Source organism: Mirounga leonina, unplaced genomic scaffold (assembly GCF_011800145.1).
Source record: "Mirounga leonina isolate KUSES-001 unplaced genomic scaffold, KU_Mleo_1.0 Mir_175, whole genome shotgun sequence".
In the NCBI taxonomy this organism is placed as follows: Eukaryota; Metazoa; Chordata; class Mammalia; order Carnivora; family Phocidae; genus Mirounga; species Mirounga leonina.
In genome coordinates, this window is record NW_023270453.1 from 9,916,806 (window position 1) to 9,935,885 (window position 19,080).

General features: G+C 46.0%; 1 protein-coding gene across 1 annotated transcript in view; it reads right to left on the minus strand.

Annotated features, from left to right (window-relative positions):
• The window catches only part of CAMK1D (calcium/calmodulin dependent protein kinase ID), a 428,556-nt gene extending 424,974 nt beyond the window's left edge, over nucleotides 1–3,582 (minus strand). Inside the window, exon 1 of the mRNA XM_035021641.1 lies at nucleotides 3,122–3,582. Within this exon, the coding sequence (XP_034877532.1) occupies nucleotides 3,122–3,213 (92 nt within the window). The 5' untranslated portion in view covers nucleotides 3,214–3,582. The remainder of the gene's footprint in view (nucleotides 1–3,121) is intronic.
• Between the last annotated feature and the right edge of the window lie 15,498 nt (nucleotides 3,583–19,080).

The following is a 19,080-nucleotide window of genomic DNA, read 5'->3' on the forward strand; positions in this document are numbered from 1 at the left end:
AGTGTGCTCCTCAGGCCTTTACGATGCTTTATTTTATTTTATTTTAGATTTTATTTATTTATTTATTTGACAGAGAGACACAGCGAGAGAGGGAACACAAGCAGGGGGAGTGGGAGAGGGAGAAGCAGACTCCCCACCGAGCAGGGAGCCTGATGAGGGGGCTGGATCCCAGGACCCTGAGATCATGACCTGAGCCAAAGGCAGACACTTAACAACTGAGCCACCCTGGCAGCCCTACAGTGCTTCATTTTAAAAGCATTTTAACACTGAGAGATGACAGTCTGGCTCCTGGCAGGGCTTTCCTGCCTTAGGATCCTGAAGGCATATGGGGAAGGTGTGACAAACAAAAGGACTTGGAACTGCAGAGTATCTTGGAAATGAATCCCAATCTTGATTAGTGATGCCTTTGACTTATGCTAGGTTTCATTACAACAGGAGAGGGGTCCAGACTCCGCATCTGCACAGACAGGATGGGAAGCGACCTCCCTATTCGGACTCAGGTCAAGGTCACTGGAGCTGGCCCCGGGTGAAACAGGCATGCTGAACTTCAGACCACTGCTACGAAGTCCAAGCAGACAAAATAATGCTGATAATCTAAAAGCTTTGAAATGTTGCCATATTTAGATAACAGGTTACCCCAGAATGATGTTTTCTTTGCATTAATATTAAAATTAGCTTTCCAAATACTCAAGTTAAATCAAATTATTAGAAAACATTTGCTGTTACATAACCCACAACATAGGTCAACCCCATATGGATCATGATGAGTTGTTCTGCCTAGATTCAAGTATCAGCTCCACCACTTAATAACTAGCTCATGTTTGGCGAGTCACTTAATCTCTCTGTCACCTCATTTTTCCCCAATCTGCCAATTGGGGATAATAGCAAAACCCACCTTCTAAGCTTATTATGAGAGTGAAATACATGTAAGGCACTTAGAATAATGCCTGATACTTGGTATTCATTTAAGAAAGTCACCTATAATTATTATTATTACGTCATTGAGTAAAAACATTTTGATCATTTAATTATTTGTGTTAGACTCTTTTAGAACCCACGCCAGCACCACAGGGCCTCAGTGGAAAGCTTCTTTTCAAAGAATTATTTCCAAGGCAGAAGGCAAAGCTTTGGGACCCCAACAGAGACCATGCCCAAGTTCACGGGGCACCTCACCAGAGTCCAAGAGATTGTTCTGCAACAGCTCCCCTGGCCTCTCTGGTACCAGAAGGCAAATCCCCATCCTTCCCAGAGGGAAAACCGCCTGCAGTCACCCCCAAACAGCACCTGCTTCAGCAGGAGCCACTTAATAAAGCCACAGCTCACTGAGCTTCCGCGGCCTGGCTGCTGCAGAGGTGAGGCTGCAGGGCTCTCCTAAAAAGCAGGAGTCAGTTAGGGGGAGACGGCCTCTGTCCACCTGGAAGCTGCAGGCAGGGGGAGCAGAGAGAGGGGCTCAGGTGGGGATGCGCCATACAAAGGAAGGCATTCCCACATACCGAGACTCCGCTCTCTCCCATCCCCTCCTCTGCAGCCACATAACCGGTCTCAGGATGACAAGCAAGGGCATGCTTCTTGCTTCTCCATAACTTGAGCATCCCAGCGTCAAAACCCCATATCCGAATAAACCTCAAGAGTAATTTTCAAAAGTTTTGACCAAAACTCACCCCTTAACTGGCCATGCTGAGAGAGGCAGTCCCAAACCCCTCTTTATTAAAAAGGGCAAAGTCCCTTCTATTTTCATCCCAACAAAGATAGTCTATACCCACAGGTGCCCTCCCTAAAGTACAGCACAACAGCTGGGAGACCCTATTCTCAGCCTTGCCAGTGTGCTTTCCTGGGAATCAGAAGCATGGCTGGGAATGCTGCCTTCACAACTTCACTCTGGGGGACCCACTGCAGATGTGGGGGTGGGGGTGAGGGAAATGACTGAACAGCCACAGGGGACCCTGAGTAGGGGGCAGCAGACAATCTGGGTTGGAAAATGTGGTTCTGGAAAAGCAAGCCAACACAAAAACAAGGAAAGGAGGGAAAGGGAAGGAAGGGGAGAAGGAAGAACACAATGATTTAGCTCACCAAACACCTCCTCTTTCTCTTCCCAGCCTAATCAACACCTCCATGAACCCCTGTTAAATGTTCAGTTCATATAGCACATGTGTGCGTGTGAGAGAATATATATACTGACAGATACTGATCACCAACAGATACTGATCACATGAGGGAAGAAAATAACTTGAACTTCAGACTCACCAGCAATGCCTGATTCTCTTTCACTATCAGCCTCCCTACCTATTCTGGGGCGCTTCAAAACAAAACAAACAAAAACCAACTCCTGGGCAGAAAGAGAGCACCCACTGAACTGAGCAGCATATGCTTGGGGGCACTGATGCCATCGATTTCTGAGTATTTCAGCTTCCTGTCGACGCAGTCCAACACTGGACTAAAGGTAGCCCGGGAGAGAAGTCCCCTGTAGGGAGACACTCACAGACCCTCCCTGGAGACATACACCCCAGCGTGTGTGGCTGAGCCTATGTGAAATGGACATGCACTCAGGTAAGGCTCTACCCACACGTGACCCTGCACACTGCGAAATTCTTCCCTTCCATGATCGCGTGGCTTCCAAAGTCTTGCCTACACCTAGTACGTGCAGATGTCGATTCTCTAAGAATACATGATGGAAGGGCAGAAATGGGAATGACCGAAGCCCCATTTTCTCGAGACCCTATCTCTCATCTACACGGTGCGCCCACACACACGGTGAGTAAACGTACACAGCCAGGAAACACTCATATCCACCATGCTCAGCCCACAGTCACGCGTGGGGAGAAGAAGTCGAGGAGGGCGGCGGTGTCAGGGGAAGTGGAAAGTCGCCTGCCGGGGGCTGTCCTCCCAAAAGCTCAGAGGTCCTCTCGCCCCCGCCCGGGAGCGGTGTCCACCCGCGCCCGAGGGACGCAGCCCCACGCGATGGACACGCGGGGGGCTCCGCAGAGCCGAAAACCGGACAATGAGGACGCGGCGACCAGCCGGTTCCTGCTGCGGTGGCCGGTGGTGGTGGCAGCAGGCGCCGCCTGTGCACCCGCGGCCGCCGGTAGGTACCTCCACCCTTCTCTCCCGGAGCCCCACTTACGTTCCGAGAGTCTCCTTGAACTCGAAGATTTTCTTGATGTCTTCAGCTTGCTTTTTCCAGGAGGAGCTGCTCTCGCCGTTCTCCCGGGCCATGGCAGACGAGGGCGGCGTGTGCCGAGGGCGGCGAGGCTGCGCGGCCGGGGCGCGTGGGGCCGGGTTGGGCGCGCTGAGGAGGGGGCGCCCGGCGACAGGGGCGCAGGCGGCGGCGGCGAGCCTGTCCGGGAGGGCTGGGGCCGGCGTGCGGGGATGCTCGGCGCGGGAGCCGGAGGAGACTTTGTGCTGCGGCAGAGCTTCCTCTTCTGCAGTTTCCTCTTTCACTCTCGCCGCCGCCGCGGTCCCTCCCTGGCTCTTATTTCTGCTCGTCTCGGGCACAGACTTCCTGCCGCCGCCGCTCGCCCCGCTCCTTTGCCGCCGGCTGCCAGCCTCACTTTCTGCTACTTTCTTGCCTCCCTTCTCCTCCCTCCCTGCCGCCCGCCTTGCTCCCTCCCCCTCCTCCCCCTCCTCCTCCTCCCGCGGGCTCCCCGCCCTCCCCGCGCGCCCCGGCCACCTCCCGCCTCTCCGCCTCCGGCGCGTTGCCGCCTTCGGGGATGTCCTGCTCCCCGGGAGCGCCGTGCACCGGGCGCGGGGCACCGCCGTCTGCTGGCCGCGGCGCGCGCCCTGGAGCCCCGGAGAGGGCAGGTGCGGGGGACCCCGGCAGGTGCAGGGCGCCGGGGCGCGCGCGGGAGGACCCCAGCCCTTGAGGTGCTTTAGTAATTCTCCAGTCAAGTCCCGGGGGCGCGAGGGCTTTCCTCCTTGGCGGCGGGAGGGGGCGCCTCTGCGTTGTGCTTGGCAGCAGCGGGGTGGGGGCGGGAGTGCGAGGCTGCCGGGATCCGAGGCGCCGAGGGTGGGGGCGCTTTCCCCGAGCGCCCGGGCCAGTGGCCGGTGCGTCCCGGGGCGGCGCGGAGCAGGCGGGCGGGGGCCGGTTGTTATGGCGACGGGAGAAGGCGGTGGGGATGCAGGCGGAGGTGGGCGTTGACTCGGGCCCCGCCGTGCGGGCCCGCTTCTGGCCCTCCCGGAGCCTGTCGGTCCCTCCCGACTCGGCGACTAGAGCTAATTCGCATTGCACCAAAATCGGCGCTCGCGTCAAATTCTGGCCGAGGGAGAGGGCCTCGTGGCGAGGAGAAAGCCTGGAAGCCTCGGGACCGGGGACGCGCAGGACGTGCCGGCCGCTGCCTTGTTTTCCCTTTGGGAGCTGGACTCCCGGAGTTACTAGGCGCCCGGGCTGCGGGTGGATTTGGGGACCTCCCGGCGCGGGCTTCGTACCCCTCTTGGGCTGCCTCGGTCCCCGGACTGGAACTGCCAGCGGGCCTGGGCGGGCCTGGCCGGCCGTCGCTGCTGTTCGGCACCCCCTGGTTCTCCCCCTCTCCTCCTGCTGAAACCCAGAGACTTAGTGAAAAGTGAACATCTGCCCCCACACCCTCCTCAAAAGGAGGGCTTCCCCCTCCTTAGCCCTGCCTGCAGTGGGCTTAGTAGGGCACCCGGAGGCGGAGCTTGTACCTGGAAATATCCTTTCCTACTGGCTGGAGAAAAGAACTCGGAGTTCCCCCTAGCCTCCCATCTCAGAGATGCTCTTTGACTGCCCACCCTTTTCCCACGTCCACCTGTCAGAGGGGGACCCACGTGCAGATCCCCGTCCCCAACCTGAAGGGACTACTCTTGATTCAGAAAATAGTAGTTTTCTTTGTATCCAGATTATCGCTCACGCTCCCGTAGGGCCCCTGGCCCCTCTGCTGAGTTGAGTAAACAGCTTTGTCTCTTGATTGTTGCTTGACACCTGCCCCATTTTCCCAGGACTGTTCCAATTTCACCGTAAGGGGGGGGGGAATCTACTCCCTGAAAAGGAAACTTCATCCAGCATCTTCTTCCTGGGCCTGACAGGGTGGATGCAGGCCCAGTGCTCTCCCGGAAACCGTCTGGACACTGACAGCCCTCCACCCCTTCTCTGACCCCAAGGAGATCAGAAGATACCCTGACCTGCCCATCCCTCCACACCTCCATGCTGGTTTCCTGTCTTTCAGGGGCTGTTAGCTTAAGGCTCTCCAGGCTGGCCAGAGGAAATTCAGTATTACTTGGCTGTTACAATGGATAAGCGGAACTTCCAGGACAGATAATTGAGGACACAAGAAATCGGGGCACATCACCGAAATGCAAGGCCAATAGCACCCCTTTCAACCAGAACTGGATTTGAGGAACTAGAATATCTTTTCCTTCTGTCAAAGGTTCAGTAATATGAAGAGTTAGAACCGGGAATAACTAAGATGCTAGTGGACACCTTCCCATGCCCTACTATGAGCATCTTCTCTTCCCTCCTTCCCTTCCTCCCATTTTCCTCCTTCTTACTCAGTTCTTTCCTCTCTGTTTCACCCTTGCTCCTAGCCTAAGGATCAGCCTCCAGAGCTCCTGAAAACACTTCTCAGTCTCAGCTTTTGTCCCCAGAACTAAGGAAATGCTGATGCTCTCTCTCTTTCTCCCTATCAAAGAGAGGCAGTTGTCCAGGAGGAACAAAAGTGAAGGAGAAGCAGGGGAGGGTGGCACCTGGCTCAATGGCTGTGACTTTACCTACCATCCTGTAACATCCGTGAGGTCAAGGAACACATTGCCTCTTGCACCACTGTATGCTCAGCACCTAGCATGGTAACTCACACATAGTAACTGACAGATGAATGGGCATAAGATGGATAAAGAAATGAAATAGAATCAAGACAACTTTTTGGTATTTGTTGTACTGATGTAAAGGCTATAGAGAAACTTCTTTCTCTTCCAAACTTTGTAATGATGTTCATTCAGCATTATCAGGCTATGCTCAGCTGGACTAGGTCCCAAAGAAAAGATACAAACATTTAATGTGAAGCTAAGGAGGCCAGACCCAAAAGAATGGATCCCCAAGGAGGCAGAAATGTCACAGACAAATTGTGTGGCTTTACTATGGTCATTCCTCCCTTACTGGACTCCATGTAAAATAAAAGATCTTGATCCTGGAGATTGCAGTGGAAAACAAAATCCACCATTTCCTAAGAATGGTTATGCATTAGACTGTACACTGCCTAATTCTGTTCACTGGAGGGCCCTCACTTGGACTGTTTTCCAGTAACTGACCATTTCCTCCAGCCTGCCATGTTTTTCTAGAGAGACAGGTGATGGCAGCCAGTCTCATGATTCTACCCCACCTCCACTGTCAATCATTTATTATCTATTGATCAAAGGCTATCTGTCCCCCAACAATTCCACTCTAGAAAGCTCTGTCACATATTCTGAATTACTAAAGTTAGGTCACACATCTTTATATTTTCTTAAAGCTCTTACAATTTTGCTTAAAGAGCCCAAAGGTATTTTTTTTAAAGATTTTATTTCTTTCTTTGAGAGAGAAAGCATGAATGGTGGAGGAGGGGCAGGGGGAGAGGGAAAGGGAGAAGTAAACCCCCACTGAGCAGGAAGCCCAACATGGGGCTTGATCCCTGCACCTGGAGATCATGATCTGAGCTGAAGCCAGATGCCTAACCAACTGAGCCACCCAGAGTTACTTTTAATAACGTATCATTAAGTAGTTACTAATATTATGCCCATCAACCTTCTCTCCCACCAACCCTCTTGCCAGTAGATCAGGCTTGTGTGGCCCAGGTTCAGAACTGGGCAGATGGTGTAAGGGAGATAAATACTATCTAGAGCAGATTCATAGATTAAATCTGAAATTTTCTAAATTATCCCTATTCAATCTTTCATACCTAAAGTGATAAGCTGGCAAGGCAAACTGGGGCGGTGGAAAGAACTGGAAATCCAGGAAACTAGACTTAAGGCCCAGCTCACAAAATTTGTAAAAACACTTGACCTCCCTGGACCTGTAAAATGCAGGTTGTAGAAGGGAGAATGGTACATAAATTTGGTAATTTTTAAGACTTGTAAATCAATGATTTTTTTTTTATTTGACAAAAAAACCTGAGATGCCTGGGTGGCTCAGTCGGTTAAGCATCTGCCTTCAGCTCAGGTCATGATCTCGGGGTCCTAGAATCGAGTCCCGCATCTGGCTCCTTGCTCCACGGGGAGCCTGCTTCTCCCTCTGCCTGCCACTCCCCCTGCTTGTGCTCTTTATGATAAATAAATTAAATTTAAAAAAAAAGAATATCATTAATCTTTGAAAACTTAAGAATTCTTTGGTCCAAAATTGTATTGATCAAAAATATTTTATTAGGTGACCTCATATAGATACATTCTCCATGAAAAACTTAAATCTCAACAAGAAATATTGCAGGGAAAAACATTTCCTTCTTAAAAGTTGGGTGCTATCCTCTCCATCAAAAGTACTGTTTGACAACACTTTGATGTTAGAGCCTCTTCTCATAAATACTGCAAAAGTTTTAGCATCTTAAATTGTGTACTTAGTTCTTAAAAATAGTTAAAAGAGTTACTAGAGCATATGTTCTATATACTGATGATTAGCATAAGTTGTTGCCAGTTTACAGGACAATAATATCTAGGAAAAGCATAGCTGAATGAGGAATCACAAAGAAGGGCCACCTCTGCGAGAAGCAGCTTGTCAGGGAGGCATAGTCAAGAAAAGGGACTCAATATTGTCATTTCAGATCTCTACTGGAGAAGGTAAAGATTAAAAGAACCTTCAGTCACAAACCTGGGTCATAAAGAAACTGAGCATGATCCAAGGAAAATTCTAGCTAGCCTGGAAAATATCTAAGGCCCACTCCTTAACCTGAACCTCTTACATATTAATGGCCATTCATGGAGGAACTCATGTAGTTCACATGATGAAAAGTCAAGGTGGAACCAGCACAAAATCTTTACAAAATTCCTCTAATTAAAGCCAAAACAAAAAAAATTGGGGGGTGGAAGGGTAATAGGAAAAACGGTAGCAGTGAAGATTCAACACAAGGAAAAAAAAATTGCTACAGAAAAAGTAAAGTTTGTGTTCAAACACATCACAATAAAAAAAAAAAAACTATAAAACAAAGATGCGTTTGCTCAGGAAAGACAGGGCAAGACAACAGGAGGGATTAAAACAAGCTGGAGAGCTCAGGAAGGAAGCAGGAAACAAAGTGAAACCACCATAGATACAAAGATTATCTTGGACATGGAAATGGCACAAGGAAAATTGCTGAAAATGTTTTAAGTGATCTAGAGGACAAATCAAGAATAGTGGGAAAATAAAATGGAACAGAGGTTAGCTAGAAAATTATATGAAACACAAAGGAAGTACAATATATCCATAAATGGTAACCCTTCTGAAGAAGCTGAAATAATGCAACAAAAAAATATTTAAAGATGTTATTCAAGAAAACTTTTCAGAAATGAAGAAAGGCTAATCTACAGACCAAAAGGCACATCACATACTAGAAAATATATGGATGATCAGTATCAAGATGTACCCTAGTAAAACTTATCTCTAAAGAAATATTTCTTTGATTTTCAAAGAAAAAATAATCAAGTCATGTGTATTGAAGAAAAAAAATATCAGTCTGTTACTTCTACAGTCATAGCCAATGATAGAAGATGTGTTTACAAAGTCCCTAAGGAAATTAATTGTCGTGTAAGATTTTCCTAATAATAGCTAACAGTTACTGCATTCATATTATGCATCAGCCCTGTTCTAAGTGCTTTACCGCATTTATTTGTGAATGCTCATGTCAATTCTATGAAGTAGGTAATATCCTTCTTCCATTTCATAGTGGAGCAGACCAAGATAAGAAAGGTTAAGTAACACACCCCAGATCACCCAGCATGAATGAATAAAACACACGCAGCCTGGCTCCAGAACCCTGCCTCTAACTATGGTACTCTCAAATAACAGGCCTCAGACAAACACTGAGGAGCTGTTACTAGAAGGAATGGATGTTGAGCAGGCAAACAGGGGAGATGTCTACCACAATGTAAAAATCCTCTTCTTAATTAAAAAAGAGAGAGAGAGAGATTTGATAGTTGTTCAAAACCAAAATAAGAGAATCAAATGGCTGCTAGATCCACAAATACACCTTTTCCTGTGTGTTTAGTTTCACTTTTTTCAAACCTTAAGGGACTTTTAAGCAGACACACCCCTTGGATCTTACCTAGTGGACATAACCTTTATCTTTCTACCTTAGACCCAAGACAAGAGTGAGACTTTTCCTGACATTCTCCTGGACCTGGATTTTGCTTCTTCTACAAGTGACATTGAGACAAAATCTTGTCAGTTCCTGTTAGAATTAAGAGTCTATTCTTAACTCACTGAAGTGCATTTGGCAATATGCACGGTGCATTTATAAAATTAAGGACACTGCAAACAGTAAATGTGCTACCTCTTCTATGGAGAATCAGCCTAAACAATAATGGCACCTCCCCTGATTTTCTACCCAGAATGGAATCTATAACAGACATTGAAATAGAATCTCCCCAGTTTACATTTGAACTAATAGTATATTCCAAACAACTGAGGGAGGTACATTTGATGATGTACATAAATGCATTTACAAATACCGAGGGCATCAAGTCAATAAATACCTGTTTCATACAAGCAGAGCCAGACCTAAACACCCAACTACAACAGCTTCAAATAACTGCCCATAAAGGTTGATTTTCTCCGAAATCCCGTATCTTTTAAAAATCATTTCCTGTAAAGATGAGTAATTATCAAAAGATGGGAGCCTGACTGTACAATGTTTTCTTCCTTTTTAGCTATTTGAACCACAAACATTTTCAAAATATAACAGTTACTTAAAGAGTGTTGAAAAAGGAAAGAAATCAACCTTTAAAAATGTCTTCCAATATCAGTTCTGGTATATCTGGGGGCATTAGGATGATGAACTGTAATACCAGTGAGTTGACCTTAATTATGTCCATCAACTATTTAGAGTGCCTTAATTTCTCTGTGAGACATTTGTTGAGCTTGTACTTTGAAATAGACAACTTGGATAGAAAAATAAACTAAGCACAGTTCCTGCCCTCAAGATGTCTAAACATCTAAGAGACAAAGAGAGACATGTCAACAGATAGCAAGCATAAAATGTGATTCAGGCCATCATGGAAGTTTGCACAGAGACTGCGCTGGGAAGCACAGAATAGGCAGGGTCCACCTTCCCGAGGATGTTAAAAGAGTCTTCACAAAGGAACTTTTGAACTGAGTCTGGAAGGATCTGTAAGAATTTGCCAAGCAGAGAAGGAAGGGTGCAGATTTTTGAGCAGACAGAAAAGCACGTTTAAAGGTACCAAAATCAAAGAACGTTGTATCCGTCTGAATAGTCTGGTGACAATCCCAGAATCTTAGTGGCTCATAATAACAGAAGTTTGTTTCTCACTTCCATCATAAGTTGGTTGGGGATGTGCTGACAGACCAGCTGCCATCTTAAGCTTTGCTAGTTGCTATGATGGAGGGAAACCCAGCCAGGTCTTGCACCAGCAGCCCATCACTTCCACTCAAGTTATTGGCCAGAACTATTGATACAGTCTCTCCCAACCACAAGGGGGCCAGGAAGGGCAATCTTGTTTAACCCAGAAGCCAGAAGGAGATTTGGCCATAGCACTAATTGCCACCACGAAGGCCCCGCAGGAGGCTGCACATTTAGGAACTGATGCTGTGCAAATGGGGTTGAGTGCAGCAAGCAGAGAGGAGGCTGGAGGAAACTGAAGGACCTATTTGTGAAAGGCCTAATTTGCTCTTCCTTTGAGCCCCAAAATAAAAATTTAAGTGCTTCAACAAGTATGACAACCAGGGTTGAAAACCTGGCAACTCCCCACCCTGCATTTCAGTAATGGCTCTGTCACCCACGGGAAGAACACGGGCTTGTGGTGTTTTTTCTCATCCTGGCCATGCACAGCCTGAACCACAATAGAACCCTGTATACCTCTGAAGGAATTCAGGCCAATAGCTCCAGAGAAAATTGCCGTATTGCTTCCTATATTCCTATTTGTGATGTTAGTAATAGCTTTCAATTTCTAGTCATTAAGGAATCTTGAAGTCTGGGTCAAGTGCTGAGGATGTGCCAAAGACAGATGAATGAGCCAGGATTCTAAAATGCAATCTCCTATTGGGGCATCGCTGCAGGCATTAGTCTCAGAACTAGTCAGGGGCAATTCACTGAATCTTAACTCCAATAGAGGTGTGACCCTGGAATTATGTCACTGGTGACTGTCTGGGTACACCACGCAAGTGACTTTGCAAACAGCCTGATGCAGGAAACAAGCCAACAAGCAACTGGGTTTGTCAGTGGGTCTGGTGAGAGCTGTTTGCAAGTTCAGTCTTTCTGCCGTAGGGCAACAGGGAGACAGGAGAGCGGGTGCAATGAGGGGTTTTCTAAAACAAGACTTGGGTTAGAGGCATCTAGCTCCTGTTCCAACACTGGTGCGCTGAATACAGGGTACAAACCAGAGCGAGGTGTGGTGCAAAATGGAAGAACCCAGGTCTCATCTGATGTCTAACACACTCCCTGACTTCAGGCACTTTCCAGTCCTTCCTTCAAATGAGGCTGACATATGGGGATGGAGGAGATAACATCTGGAAAGCACTTTGAACTTCTCAGAAGAAAGGCAATAGATAAACATAAGGTATTCATACTATGCATCTTTTTCTCTTAATAGCTGTCACATCTGGCTCTTTGTTTTTTTGCCTGAGTTATAAATGAATGGCTAAAAAGAAAACATATCCCCACTAAAAACACATCTACCCACAAGACTTCCACTAGATGGTTGCATTTTATATTAGATGGAAATAATCTAGGAATGTCACAAGATTCTTGTATCCCACAGGGGTTTTCTAGCTGAAGGAAACCTATCAATTCACCAGATCCTGCCCATACATTATCCCCTGAGTGCGTCTTGGGCACTGTGGCATTGACCCTTTGAAACCAAGATTTTAAAAATCAGTAACCGGAAACATATCCATTTTTATATTTAAAAACCTACAAGTGGAGACTAATATTTTTATAAAAGCGAATGACTTGTAGCTTAATTTTTTTTAAGATCTGCTCCTGCAAGTTGACAAAGTATCCCTGTAGGCGACCAGGGTGCTGCTATTTCCCCAAGTGTTTCTGAAAACAGGAAAGGTGAAGGGGAAATATCCAGCCAAAAGTGACAGGGCAAAACGCTGGCTAAGTGCTTCTCAGCATTCCTCGTCCAAGTGCTTTTTCCAGGGTTCACAGATGCCAGCGTCTGTGGAATTTACACCTCCAATGGACATAAACCAGCCTGTGGGATTATTGGGGTATTAACTACACCCGTGACAAAATGTAGGCGCTCTACCTAATGCAACCACCGGCCTTAAATGGATGAACTTAGGAAAGAGGTTTAAAAGGTCGGCCGGCCTCGAGAAGAGTCTTTATGCAGGAACCGAGGAAAGGCTACTGAGTTGGGCCCCATAGTCTGAGGAGCAACTCTGCTTCTGCACTCATCTTCCTCCCCAGAGAGGCCAGGCCTCCCAAGTCTCAGACAGCTCCGCGGTCCCCTCAAGGTTAACAACGCTGTTTCCCGCTGAACCAGCCAGAAAAACACTGGAAGTGGGTTTATTTTTACCTGGGGCTTTGTCATCTATCATTACCGAAAAACTAAGAGACAGGTTTTGGCTGAATATCCTGAGGAATATTTAAGATCTCCATGCAAGATTTGGCCCTCAGTCTGCTGCATTTATCTTATTTGGAGTGGTCTTCTTCTCCCTGCCAATGTTCCTCATTAGTAAGGATATTTGTATTCAAAAGAAGAGGTGGTCTCTCTTGGTCAGACACCTAAGGGATCCTGTGATGACATCGTGATGCAGCCCTCATGATATCATAGCTTCTTTCATGGAAACAAATCATTGGTACCTTGGATGACATGGTATATTTAACCAAAGGGGAGGGGGAAGCACATTTAGAAATCTCTTGCAGGGCATCTGGGTGGCTCAGTCGGTTGAGCGTCTGCCTTCGGCTCAGGTCATGATCCCAGAGTCCTGGGATTGAGTCCTGCATCAGGCTCTCTGCTCAGGGAGTGTGCTTCTCCCTCGACCCCTGCCCCCTGCATGTGATCTCTCTCTCTCTCAAAAAAAAAAAAATAAATGAAATCTTAAAAAAAAAAAAAAGAAAGAAATCTCTTGCAGATTTCTTCAGCACACAGACATAACAGCCAAAACCTTGCTTTATTGAAGGGCCCTCCCTCTGGATTCAAGTATATTTCACGCCAGGAGGGTACCTTTTCCCTGGTCTGCAAGATGAAAATTATATTACCTACTGATTTGATGCCTCCTCAAACCACAACGAGACCAGTTGTGTGATGCATTTGTGATGCCCCTTTATCTTCTACATTACATTCAAACTAGTCATTTTTGGTTTTCAAAGTTCTCTGCTCATAGGGCTAGGCATATATCTCCTGTCTCACCTTCCTTCCCAGTCAAGCAAATTTGACTGGAGCCTCTCAGAGCAAATCCAGAATGACAGAAACCGGTTACCGGGTGCCCAACACCGTGCAGACCCAGACCCATCCCTTTGCTCTCGTTTCCATATCTAATTTCAAGTTCTTTCCTATTCACAGTTGATTTTCCCCAAGCACCAAACCCACTCTCCTCAAACTCAACAAAGACTTCTTTCAGGATGTTTTTTGACAGGTGAGGAAACTGAGTCATCAAACTTGCCCAAAGGCACACATCTACACAGAAGGGAATGGAACTTACAGCAAAGTTCTAACTGAAAGAAAACCCACCAGTGTATATATCACCTCCAAGTGAAAAATTCATTGAAAGGAGAGCTTTGGGTGAAAGCCAAGGATAACCACCCATGACCTTTATATTTCACATTCCAACTCTCAAGCAAAAATCCTAAGAGCAAAACCTATGTTTCTCCCACCAAGGCTTTATTTATCAATAAGAACTAAAGCCAAGTTCAGAAAGAAAATACAGGTTTTCCCCCACTATCCAAAAGCAGAGCATTCCTATGAAACCTTTCATAAGCCAAAATGATGTAAAGCAAAGGAGCAATTACCATTAATTTATATGGAAATTTTTTGAGCATTCCCAGACCCCAAAAAAATAACCTCTATTAGGCTTCTTCGATACCTTAGGACATATCTTGTTAACAGATGCACAAAATAAATCAAGATAAAATACAGGTGCTCACAGGCACGGTTTAAATCGATGGCTGTTTGATGATGAGACACTGAGTGCAGTGCTGAGGAAGGAGCTTGGCGGGGCCACTCACTGCTGGGGTGCACATTGCCTCTGTAATGGCCGGCTGCAAAAAACACTGGGAGCCATTTTTGTTTTCCACCTTTTTCTCAAACTTTCAAAAAGCAGTGGGATACCTATACCCTGGAAAAAGTTGAAGGCCTATATAGATCGCTACCTGGTCCTGAGAAGGGCACTGCTATGCTCAGCTGTCTGCCTTGAGTTGAGAAAATGGGGTTTCCCCAGCATTCCCGAGAGCACTGACCCCTCACACTTCTCTGTGACCCTGTTGCTCACAGCATTCCCTGGGGGGAGCGGGAGGGGTGTAAGTCACTGGGTAACTAAAACCCATAAAGCTGGGTGTGTGGCTCTGATTTTGAATCCAGGCCGGCTTCACAGTGCCCAATGATAACTCAGAAATCCAGCATTGTTCTGGAATCTCTGGCTTTGCTTCGAGATGTCCCCTGTGTGACCAAGCACGGAGCTTAGACTTCTTCATTACCACACCAGCATATTCCACTGCATGTAAACAATCGCAATGTAAGAATTCTATCATCCTAAACCCTCCTACAGATCCCTGGCAGAAGGTCAGTGGGGGTTTTTTCCTCTGTTGCTTGGCTGACTCAGATCCCTCCTCTCCTTGAGGAGGCCGAAGTTCCAGGTTTTCTGGTTTCAAAATAAATTGGCAGAAATCTGAAACAATGCCAATACCGCCCTCCTGCCCGCAGGCAGCTGGGTCCCAGTGGGAGGTCTCTTAGCAACCAGGCTCAAATCAAATATTTGGGCGTCTGGACACATTCTTATTGGAATGAGCTCATGAACAAAAATTTCTCTTTCCCTCAACCCAGCTACCGAGGGTTATGAAAAGATGCTGAGTCCCTCGGTTGCCTCCCTGTACTGGATGAGTCTGTGACTCAGGCAAGAACGTTAAATTAGAGGCAGCCCCAGACTGGCAGGCCAGAGATCCGACTTCTGTTTCTGGCTTGATATGTGTCCTTGGACAAGACCCTTGAACTTTTTGTTGCTGTGCCTACAGAAAGCCCAAAGTTTTAAGGTGACCTTCTGCATGCTGCCGTTCACCAAAAATCAGAATATTCACAGGCTCACAAAGGGCCTGAGCTCCGGTTCAATTCAGAAGTGAACCAGGAGGAAGGAGGGTTTCGGAGCCCTCTTCCTCCACGTGCCACCTTATCCTACCTCCCCCCAACCAACCTTTCCCCAAAATGCCAATGGCCAATGGGAGGGAGAAGGGGGCACATGAGTGCTAGCCAAGAGCCTCACTTCTTTTACTTTTTTTAAAATTTTTTATTGTTATGTTAATCACCATACATTACATCATTAGTTTTTGATGTAGTGTTCCATGATTCATTGTTTGTGCATAACACCCAGTGCTCCATGCAGAACGTGCCCTCTTTAATACCCATCACTTCTTTTACTTTTAAACCCAGAATCCCACGCTTACACTATCCCTGTGTACTCGGGAAAGACTAAATACTTCACTTTGGCTTTGGATGATAATTCAAATCAATATCCTTATGTACAGGGGAAGCTTTTATCCTCAGCTTCCACATCTATAAAATAGAGCCTTTAAACCGTAGTCTCCTGATCTTCTGAGAGATGGCCCCTCCTTGGCCAGCACACCCACCCCTCCTACCTCTGGAAACCCATCATAATTACTGAGTGTACCACCCCATTGGCCACCGGAGTGGCTTATTTCTGTGGGCATAGATGCCTCACCTCATCCTTGAGCCCCCAGTGATGCCACGTCTCATACCCCGTTGTCACCTTTTAAATCACCTTACCCACTGGGGCAAATGCAACTAGTCCTAAAGAAACCCTTGCTGAATTTAATGAACATCCAAACGTCACGGGCCTGAGGATGCTCAAACAGGGTGGCATGAAGAGCTCTCCCCAGTAGGAGATATCATATTTCTTTTCCAGAGAAATGAGAAGTCAGAGAGCAGTGGAGTGCAGTGAGAAGAGTGTGGCTCTTAACTAACACCACCGGTTTGCCTCAGCCCCTCTGTAGCTGTGCGGCCTTAGGCAGGTTGCATAACCTCAGTCTGTTTCCTTATCAGGAAAACGGACATAACAGTAGTATCTAATTTGCTGGATGGTTTCAAGCAAATTAACTGAAGAGGAGCTATAAAGCACTTCACACGAAGGCAGTCAATAAAGGGTAGTTCTTACTGTTGTCATGACTTTGTCTGTTGCCCAATCATGTGATCATTAAATAAAAGCACAGTTGGGTTACTTAGTTGTTCTGACTACAAAATTATTTTAATTGTTTATCTAAAAAGCTGCAGAAGAGGGCGCCTGGGTGGCTCAGATGGTTAAGCGTCTGCCTTCGGCTCAGGTCATGATCCCAGGGTCCTGGGATCGAGTCCCGCATCGGGCTCCCTGCTCCTTGGGAGCCTGCTTCTCCCTCTGCCTCTGCCTCTCTCTCTCTCTGTCTCTCATGAATAAATAAATAAAATCTTTAAAAAAAATAAAAAAAATAAAAAATAAAAAGCTGCAGAAGAGTATGGAATGAAGAGGTCAAGGACCCCAGCTTCTTTGGCTTAAGGTAAATGACATTATTGTTTTTAAATCACTCCTTGGTTTGTTTTTGGTTTTTGTTTTTGTTTTTTTTTTAAGTTAGGGGCACCTGGGTGACTCAGTCAGTGAAGTCTCTGACTCCTGCTTTCAGCTCAGGTCATGATCTCAGGGTCGTGAGATCGAGCCCCATGTCAGGCTCCGCACTCAGCTTGGAGTCTGCTTCTTTCTCTCCCTCTCCCTCCCTCCTCCTGCTCACACACTCTCTCTCTCTCTCTAAAATAAATAAATCAATCTTAATTAAAAAAAAGTATCTGTGGCAAAAATGATAAATAGAGCATTTATTAAAATAATTTTTGTCCAAGGAAATACACAAGTTAATCATCAGGATTCAACAGTGACCCTGAATCCCGTATTTCATGACCTCTCGTTCCTTGATCTGCTTTGGAAGCAGCTTGAGCTTTACTCTGGGGAGAGTCAGAGATCAATTTGATGATTTTGTTTACACTATAGAAGATGCCAGACTTCAAGCACTAAAAAACATGCTCGTTCTGAAATAAGCCTGAGCAAGCCTTGACAATGGGCACATTTTATCCATCTCACTGTCATCAGAACAAAGAAGCCAGCATTATCTATCACAGCCAAAACTGGAAACAGTCCCAGCATCCAATAGGTGGAGACCCTGTTTTCACAAAGCAATGGAATATAATGCTTTCACTTAAGGTGTAGATTCTAGTCAAAATAATATCAAGTGAAAAAAAACTAAAACAAAGTAACAGGGATTGTACTGATCTAACAACCAGGTTTATTAATAAAGAGGAATAGGATCTTCTAAATAGTAGAAGCTGTTACGAAGATTTGAGCTTGCCCCCCCTCCCAAGAGTACACTTTTCCTATATTTTTTCATTTTAAAATACATGCAGTAACCCTTTCTCCTATGCAATGTTTATCAAGCATCTACTATCCATCAGGCATTGTTGGGGAAACCACAGTGAAAAATAAATAAATTTGCCATCCTCATAGAGCTTCCATTCTAGTGTAGGACACAGATAATAAGCAAAAATGTTATTGTACCATTTTACAAAACACTTTCACATTTTATGGCCACACTGTCAAGTAGCTAGGGTTTAATGAACCTCTGTGATAAATGTGGGAACGAACTTAGCCAACATCAGCTAGCTGATAAGTGTCAGACCTGGGACTTAAACCTACGTCATCTGGTATTTCGGCTTTTGGCAATAGCAGACTAAGTAATTTAAATCAACCTTCCTACCAAAGACAACTTAAAAAGCTGGATGAAATATTTGCTTAATTTTCTTAAAAGCATCAAAGCAATAATAAGGTAGTGAAGAAACACCTGCCAAAAACTAGAGAGGACAAACCCCAGAGAGGTTAGCCCAGCCCACAAAGCTTTTATCCTAAGGCATTTGTCAATCTGGAAAAAGCACCTTTGAAAATGAGCTCTTGTTCTGATGCCTCACGAGGCCGAAGCCCAGAGTCTGCCAAAGCTGGGGATTCAGAGAAGCCACTCGCCATTTTAAGCTGGATCGCCAGGGTAAAGGAGAAAGGGAAGCATAGAGCCCTCGGCCTCACAGACAGGTTCCCTTCATCACTGGGTCAAGGGAATCTCAAGCTTTGCACTTGGATTAAGGTGGCTTCAGACAGGAAGTGCTCTGAATGCCTGGCAGGCAGACACAAGGGAAAGCCTCTCCAGAAGAAGATTCCACAATTGCAATCTTCTAATGTCTAATATATTTGTTTCAATGTCAGGACATTGTAAGAACAGCAAAAACAGCCAAAAGTGCAAGCAGGCCCACAAAGACTTCAGAAATAGGTATTCTTCAATATAGACCACTAAACAACTCTACTTACTATATTCAGAAACATAAATGCCACACTTGAAAATTTTGACAGGGAACTGGAAACTAGAAAATTATGTAAAAGATTTTAAAAAGAGCCAAATAGAAACTCTCAAACTGAGGACTGCAGTCACAGAAAGTTAAAAACTCCAATGGCTGGCTTAACAGCAGATTATCACAGCTAAGTGAGGATTAGTGAACCAGAATATAGGTCAGTCAGAGATAATGTCCAGAATTCAGCTGAAAAGGGGGGAAAAACGGGGAAAAAAATGAAAAAAAAACAAAAAACAAAAAAAACAAAAAAAACCAGGATACGCTCCAAAGATGGAACACATTGAATTGGCAGGTGGAAAGGAAGGAAATATTGGAACAAAGACAGTATTTGGAGAGATAATAGCCAAGGATTTTCCAGAACTGATGGGC